Source organism: Octodon degus, unplaced genomic scaffold (genome assembly GCF_000260255.1).
Source record: "Octodon degus isolate 3935 unplaced genomic scaffold, OctDeg1.0 scaffold00087, whole genome shotgun sequence".
NCBI classification, from domain to species: Eukaryota; Metazoa; Chordata; class Mammalia; order Rodentia; family Octodontidae; genus Octodon; species Octodon degus.
In genome coordinates, this window is record NW_004524663.1 from 1,429,476 (window position 1) to 1,438,272 (window position 8,797).

At 40.6% G+C, this 8,797-nt stretch overlaps 1 protein-coding gene across 1 annotated transcript in view; it reads left to right on the forward strand.

Moving 5' to 3' along the window:
• The window catches only part of Tmem2 (transmembrane protein 2), an 80,946-nt gene that overhangs the window by 47,353 nt on the left and 24,796 nt on the right, over positions 1–8,797 (forward strand). Inside the window, exons 13-16 of the mRNA XM_012515999.2 lie at positions 2,921–3,052; positions 4,600–4,635; positions 5,708–5,863; positions 7,302–7,479. Coding sequence (XP_012371453.1) covers positions 2,921–3,052; positions 4,600–4,635; positions 5,708–5,863; positions 7,302–7,479 — 502 coding nt within the window. The remainder of the gene's footprint in view (positions 1–2,920; positions 3,053–4,599; positions 4,636–5,707; positions 5,864–7,301; positions 7,480–8,797) is intronic.

Below are 8,797 nucleotides of genomic sequence, written 5' to 3' on the forward strand. Positions count from 1 at the left end.
GACACAGGTGAAAGTAGACAAGAACAGAAAAGGAACCAAGAAGAGAATTAGTAGCTGACAGAATAAATCTATGTGAGAAAGTTGCTTCTGTACTATTTACTTTTAAAAAGTTGTATAGTTTGTAGAATTAAGAATGTGTAGTTTGGCAGGACAATCCCAGACAGAACAAATATGGCTTTTTTTTTTTTGGCCTTAAATAATTATATGATTATAATTTATATGATGTGTGCTTGTGTGCATTTCTATGAATAGGTGAGTAAGTATGTTTTAAGAATCCAGTGACACTTTAACTAGACTTGACAATGAAACACTTCATAATGGCATGAGAAGTTCCTTACCAGATGTATACATGTGCTGTTATGAAATGGCAGAAATAATGGGGAACCATTATTTCTCTTACCTTTTTTTTTTTTGTACTGGGGATTGAACTCAGGACCTTGCACTTGCCAGGCAGGTGTTTATGTTGCTGAGCTATCTCCCTGGCCCTCTATTACCATCTTATAAATGCATACATATTGTTAAGGCATTGTACTCCATTTGGAAGTTGTTCTTGAAAAGGACTGATTGTAGGAAAAGAGCAACAGGACATTTGACAGCTGTGTACACTGAGTTTTTGTATGAACTGAGGTACAGTGCAAACTCACCTGTAGACCTGAGCTGCAGAGAGGCAATACCCCAGCCCGTGAATTAAACACCAGGCTCATGGAAGCCAGACAACACTCAGTGTGTTCATCAGAGAGGAAGCTGACTCACCAGTTAATCAGACAAAGTTTTCCTTCTGTTTTCAGGATGTGAAATTACAGGAATCTAAAGGATCTTAAGTTGGGAAATTTTAACTCCAGAAAGAATTTCACTTGAAATTGGTAAATTTTGTCTCAAAAAGTGAAAGATTATCAGAACTGACTGGTTTTATTTAGGGCAGAGGATGACTAAAGGAGGGTCAGGAAATGGGCTGAAGTCACACAGAGGATGATGAGAAACTGGCACAGTTAATTATTTTCTGTATACAAGTGTGGAAGTAGGTGAAGGTAAGGGGCAGCTGGGCAATTAACTAATGATTGAATTATATGGGTAGGAACTTCAGAGAGGCAAGCAGCTGTACCAGTCAGACTGCCTTAAGGTTCCTTCTCTTCCTCCCTCCCCCTGCTGCCCCTTCTGCCCTTCCCTTCTTCATTTCTTCCTGTCCCATCTCCTTTCTTCCTCTCCCTCTTCCTTTTTCTCTTCCTCCTTTTCCTTATCTTTTTTGCCTTTTAGAACATGCACACCTTCCTTTCCAGAGCTCTTCTATCTGCTTGATAACATAAGTAGGTATCAGCTTAGATTTTGCCCTTCTTTGGTCAGAGCTAGCTAGGGTGTGCCCTGGGTCACATGACATAAGGATGGATGTAAGACTCTCTCCCCGCTGCTACAACCCTGTTTATACCGCCAGCACGGAGAGCCCCCAGGATGGTCCTACAGTCTGTTCTCCGAAGAGTACCTGGTGATGTGCTGAGAAAATGATAGAAGCATGTGACAGCGCCTCCCTGTGTCCGTGCTTTGTTAACTCCCCTTGCATTTCAGATGAAGAATTACATACTTGCCGGGCACTCACTGGCCTCTTTGCTCTCTCCCTTGCTTCTCACCCTGCTAATTTCTTTATTTTTCTATCTTTTTTTTTTTTTTGTATTTAGTACAGGGTCTGCAGGGTCTTACTACATAGATCAGACTCCTAGTGATTCTCCTGTTTTCAGCCTCCCAAGCACTGGGATTCCAGGCGCCACCACGCCCAGTCCCAGTTGCTGTCTCAGCAGGCCCCAGGGGCAGGGCTGGCCCGGCATGCACAGCCGCTTTAGTCTGCTGAGCTATCTGGCTGGCCCTACTCGGGGCCAGTTTCTTTAGAGTGGAGCGTCCAGCTCACTCACACGTCAGGGCACACACGGCCCGCACTGTGCCAGCAAGCGAGGTAGCGCTGCGCAAGGGGCCGTCTGGCTGCCCGGCTGAAAGAGTTAAACAAGCTAAATTCAGTTCTGAAAAGCTGTCTAGCTTTGTAAGGTAACAGCTTTGTGAGAGCATTTGAATTGTTACAGTGAACAGTTCCTCCACCAGGTTTTTGACTTTTACCTTAAGTATCTTATATATGTTTTAGAGCAAGGAGAATGAAAAGGCCAAATTCAGTTTACTCATAAAGTCCGTTCAACAAAGTAGATAGAATTTTAAACATTCAAGCAATTGAACTTTTTATCAATAGCTGAAACTAAGTAGCACACAATTCAAATAATGCTACAATTCACTTATATGTATATTAAAATACGTGGCTAACTTATACAATAAGTTTGTATAAGTAGCATGTTATTTAAGGATTTGCAGACATGTAGGCTTCCTGGTGTAGGGGTTTGTGTTTTAATGGAAATGATTTTAGTGTTTATAATATTTTATAATGTCACTTTAGATTTTATTTTATAATCTTTTATTTCTCTATTTATTTGATACAAGCAGCTCAGACTCATAGTGCTCCTTCTGTTTCAACCTCCCCAGCACTAGGATTACAGGCGTGTGCCACCATACTCAGTTTCGGTGGCTAGCTTGGCCTGAGCCAGGCAGGTGCTTAGAGTGCCAAGCTATCTCCCCAGACTGTCACTTTAGATTTAAAAAACTAAGAAGCCATGAAAGAAGTTCTCTGGATAGACATGTAAATAAATGTAATTTTCCTTTGACATATAATAATTAAATTGTAAAGATCTTTTTCAGGGTCGGGGATATAGCTCCGTGGCACAGTGTCTGCCTGGCAGACATGAGATCCTGAGTTCGATTCCCAGTGCCAAAGAGAAAAAAGGGTCCTTTTCCATTTATTTTGATCAAATTTAAATCCTCCTTTTTGATCCTAAGCACATAACTATAAGTAACTAATTTCTATTCCTTTTTTTTTTTCCTTAAACCTTAGATTTCGGCCTCATCAGGATGCTGACCCTGAAAAGCCCCGTGTTGCTGCTGTAATCGACAGGCTCATTGCTTTTAAAAATAATGACCACGGGGCGTGGATCAGAGGGGGAGACATTATTGTTCAGAACTCAGCGTAGGTATTTGTTAAGACATCATTGTCTGATAACAGTGATGTATTTATTCTTAAAGGTTTTTGTAAGACCAGTAGTAAAGTACAGTGGGGTTTCCTGGAATCGTATTATTAGTGCTGGTAGCAGCAGGTAGGACAGGCTCTGAGGGAGGAAGCTTGCTAGAGTTAAGCGCCTGCAAATGTTTGGAATCGTCTCATTCTGGTGCTTTTCTTGGAACTAAACTTGTCTAGTGACATGAGAGCTTTGGATGAGATTGAACAGAAACCTGGAATTTAACTTTTTATAACAAGCGTGATTTATGTCAAAACACTGAATAATGATTTTGAAACTACCTGGATTTTTTTTTTCCTCTTGGATATTCCTTAAAGTTTTTCTGATTTTCTTCCTTTGCCATTCAAAACAAAAGTAGTGTAAGTCCACGTTAATAAATCCGTTGACTTTGATATCTTGCCATGAACTAAGGCAGGAAGCATCTCCCTGTTTTTCCATTTGTGTGTTTTTAAGAGAGGACGGGTGCATGTTGAGCTGAGATAGGTATTTAATAATCTAGAAAAAAGATTTTTTTTTTTTTTTTTTTTTTTCTGGCACTGACCATTAGCTTCTTGACGTTTTCTTTCTTTCTTTGAGACAGGGTCTCGCTGTGTAATTCAAGTTGGCCTTGAACTCTTTTAGTGGAGGTTGGCCTCAAACTCATGACCATCCTCCTGCCTCAGCCTCCTGAGTGCCGGGATTACAGGCATGCGCTACCATGCCCAGCCAGCTTCTTGGCAGTTTGCCATCATCTTTGACCTTTTTTTTTTTTAACAGATCTTTTTTTTTTTTCTTTTTTGTGGATGACTCAGCCTGCCCTGGGGGTAGAGCTGGCATGGCATGTGGTGCTAGGGATTGAACCAAGGTCCCTGCGCCTACCTAAGCTTTTTATTTTTTATGAATTTAGGACGGAGTCTACAGGGTGTACAGAGTCTTACTAGGTAGATCGGACTTGTGATTCTCCTGTTTCATCCTCCCAAGCACTGGGATAACAGGATTGAACCCCAGTTACTGTGCTCTGCCTAAGCAGGCACTTTAGTCCACTGAGCTATCTCACCGGCCCATCTGACTTTTATCATCCTAAAAATTGTTACTGTTTTGAATATGTAGAAGTAACTTCAGTGTCATCTAATTGTTTTCTAAAAACTAATTATGGAAAGTTTTAACTAATACTTATATATGTTGTTCTAGATACTTAAAATTATTTAATGTGTGTAATGTTCTTAAGACTTTTATAAAGAACGTTATATTATTATTTCAACTTAGAAATGAGAAAAGTGGAGGAAACAAAGTTTGATTTACTTACCCAAGGTCGTACAGCTAATAATTGGCAAGACCAGGATTTGAACAGGATGCCCTTCTTGCAGTTTGAGCTTTGGACATTAGTAATTGGAAATTAAGCTTTATGAGTTGGAGAGGTAAACATTGGGACTTTGTACATTATAAAATATGTACTAAATATTGAGAATTACCTTTTATGTGAAGTGGTAAATTAAAATAATCTTTTATCCTCTTACAGATTTGCAGATAATGGAATAGGACTGACCTTTGCCAGGTATGTAATGACTAAATTTTTTTTTTTTTTTTTGATACCGGGGATTGAACTCAGGACCTTGTGCTTGCCAGGAAGGTACTTATGCCGCTGAACTATTCCCAGGCTTAAAAAATACATATTTCATTATTTTAAAGATATCAAATAAAATTAACTTTGGTTTCTTTCAAGGGGGAATAATGCAAGAATATTTCATAATTTATTAGCATTAAAAAAGGTAACACCCTCTTTTTGATACCACTAGAAAGCCAGAAATACATTTTCATTGAATAATCAAATCGACATGGAATAGAAGCTGGAATTCCAGAAAGGAAAGGCAATTATAATTTTTGCTTAGAAAAAAAAAATTGAGATTTAGACTAAAGGTCTTCAAAGTAGAGGAAGAAAGAGAAAGAGAAAGCGCAAGGAAATTAAAAAATCAGTATTTTTTTGGACTGTGCTTTAACTTATCAGTAACTTTAAGAACTATACTTTTGTTGTTGCATATTTTTCTTTGGATCTTAGTCCTTCCAGTGGCCATGCTGAATGTGCTTGTCACTTAATTGTGTGTTCTGGTCAGTTCTGTTCATTCTCCTTTGCAGTGTTCTTGGTTAAGAATGTTAGTGCTGTTATGTTAAATTTCACTTATTTGTATATAATTTGTAAACCATATTTCCTATGGGATATTTTACAGTTTAATGCAGTTTCTTTTTTTAAAATTTTTATTTCTTTTTTTTAATATAATTTTATTTTGAAGAGTAAAAACAAGAGCAAGAAAAACAAAAGCAGAGATAGAAACAGGGTAACCTACAATACACGTTACAGATTTTCAAAACAAGAATATCTGACCAACAGTGATTGTTATGTTATCTATTTTCATTAAAGCAGTTTTCTGAGTGTGGGCCTAACACAAGGATGGTTTGATCCCCAGTGCCTCCATCTCATAAGAAGTTTCTAAGAATTTGACAATGTGTTTTTAGAAGAAGCTATGGAATTTTTGGGAAATTGTTAGCTTTTAATTACAGGTTGCCTTCATTTGGGGATAAACTTAAATTCACTGTGGAAAGGAGGCTGACGTTTGTCTTGATTTTAACAGCGACGGAAGCTTCCCCAGTGATGAAGGGTCTAGCCAGGAAGTGTCTGAATCCCTCTTTGTTGGGGAGAGCAGGAATTATGGCTTCCATGGTGGGCAGAACAAGTATATGGGCGTTGGCGGAATCGACCAGAAGCCTCGCACGTTACCTAGGAACAGGTGAGAATTGATTCAGTGTTGGACATTGAGCCCTAGCCCCAGTGAAGAGGGTTTCTGTAATAAACTTTGATTTGTTGGGTTCTACTGCGACTCTCTTCCCAGTTATCCCTACTACCTTTATTGTGTATATATCATGCTCATCAAATTTTGTGCAATTGCTGACTGTCTCACAGATTCTGTTCTCATGTGTATAATGAAGGGGCCAGTCTTGTTTCTTACATAAGGACTTACATAAGCTGGTGACTTTTTCCTGCTTGTTTTCCTTTCCAGAGACATAAATAAGGTGCCAAACCATAAACTGACATTAGGTCAGTGTTCCCTAACTTGTGATGTTGGTTTTTAGAAATAGGCCCTGGAAAAAGGAAATTACCTACTGAAAAGAGTCCTAGAAAATGAGTGTTGATGGATGCCAACGCTGACTCTAAGCTCACTGCAGCTGTGTAATGAGCAGTGCTTGAGACGCTGGAGGAAGTGGGGGCAGGCTTCTGGCATGTTTTTGGATGTCATGATCACCGTCATTAAAATAGTACTTAGCACTGGAAAGATTTTTCAAAGCTTTTAAGGAACTTTTAACTGATTACTCCATACCTCAGCTCTGAGACTCAGCTGGCGTTGACTTCATTTTACTTAGGGAAAAACCAGGTAGAGAAAAACAAAATCTTGCTTAAAGGCCTCACCTTTGAGCCAGTGCCACAAACATCCTAATTCGGCTCCTTACGGCCTACACACCTGTGATCCTAATGCCAGCACTGAGGGAGGCTAAGGCAGGAGGACCCTCATTTCGAGTTTATCGTGGGCAAGTTAGCAGTGTAATGAAACTCTGACATAAAACATAAAAAAGGGCTGGCTGGGAACGTAGCTCACTGTGAAGGCCCTGGGTTTGATGTCTTATACTGAAAAAAAAAAAAAATTACCTCCTGAATGCCATCTGAGACATGACAGAGTGATGTGGCAAACACTGTTGGCTGGCGGCGTGAGCTGTGCTCATCGCTGTGGGGCTGTGGTTTTTTCTGTCATGGTGCTGGGTGTTGAACCCACCAGGGCTTGTGCATGCAAGAACCCTACCGCTGAGCCACATCCCCAGGGCCAAGTATAGGAACTTAACTGGAATAGCATTTTCCTGGTGAAATCTGGCTCACAGGTCAGTGTGAGGAAGCTATCTATTCTAATAGGGTCTTCTTCTCAGCCTACTTACTGTATTGCTGTGCCTTATCCCTCCATAACACTAATGGTCTGAAGTTATCCTTTGGCTTAGTGTATGGGTGCCTTTCCCGCTCTAGTATGTATTTTATTTCATCAGGGATCTTGTCTTGGTTATCACAGTAGCCTGGAATTTTGCTGAGTGCTTATAAGACATGTAGCAATATTTATAAAACAAATGAGTGCTGTTACAGAGCTAGGCCCATGTACATTAAATAAAATCTTATATTTTTAACAGGACATTCCCAATTAGAGGCTTTCAGATTTATGATGGACCTATTCATCTCACCAGGAGTACTTTCAAAAAATATGTGCCAACTCCAGATAGATACAGCAGTGCGATTGGCTTCCTTATGAAGAACACCTGGCAGATAACCCCCAGGAATGACATTTCCCTGGTGAAGTTTGGACCACATGTAAATATGTTCTTGTGTTTACTATCAGTGACTAAGGTGAAAGAGGGAGGGACAGCGTATTTCCAAAGATAAAAACACAATGGATTTGCACTGAGTCTTTACAACAGAGCAGAAAAATGCATAAAACAGCAACTTCTAATCTCATGTATTCTGTTCTGTAGAGTTCAAGGTATGAACAGTGATCGCAGACATTTTTGACTTTCAGTTATGTAAAGTGATGACACTAGGGGATTGTTAAGGTTTCACAGGAACAAGAGGAAGTGATTTTGGGGAAAATCAGTGAGCTAAGCTGGTAGAATGGTCCCATCTCCCCTGAGAGATTTAGGTCCTCCTGGTATTTTTTTTTTAGCTTTGGGCTGTTCCAGGGAATAAGAGGCTAAAAAGTTGGGGATGAGGAAAAATACAAGGGCAGAGTGATGAAAATTGGGTGTTGATATAAGCTGTTGGTTGGGTTACGAAGATGGTGAAGAAGACAGAGAAAAGACTGGTCATGCCAAGGTGCTGCTGTGAGCCAGCCCTAGTCAGGCCAGCCCAGGCCCTGTGTTCTCTGGACCTCTGGGATCATTTGCTTCACTGCAGCCAAGAACATAAGAAAATAAGAAAACCCCACAAAAATGGAAAACTGGTTTATTTATAACTTGGCCAAATAGGGAGGGAAGGTTGGGGTGTTGTCAGTCCTGCATACCAAGCACAGAGAAGCATTCCAGGGTCAGATGGGGTAGAACAAAAGCCAAGAAATAGCCTTGTGTAGATTTAGTAAAGCTTCAGCCCAGAGGACCACCAAGTGTTGGATACCTGTTATTGTCACAACTGGGTGTGGATGTGTGTGACAGATGCCATCCGTGACAGCATGAGGAAACTTAGATACTCTGGGATTTTAAAGGTCTGTTTGGATGTCTTAGTCACAGTTGTGAGCAGGAGCAGTTTTCTGAGCAGTTACACCACGCCATTTCCTCATAACGCTCGGAGCAATCCGATGGTGTCCCTGTAGGCTGCAGCCATCTCCCCACTCCTCGATGACAGCAGTGGTGGGAGAGAGAGGTTGTTCAGGCTCCTGCCGCCCTGCTCGCACAGAAAGCCACAGCAGGGAAACAGCGCCTCAGTCTTTTGTTCACATCTAAATATGAGTGCTGGTGTTACCCAGTTGAGAACAAGCATGTATGTGATTTTCTAGAAGAGCTGAGGAGTGGAGCCGAGGCGCAGGTACACATGGGCGTGTCATCTTGGTTGGTTCTCTTTTGGGCTGCGTAAGTAAGGTAGAACTAGACAGTAGATGGCTTCCTACATAAATGAATAGGGCAGTGCTTTGGTTTCTTTT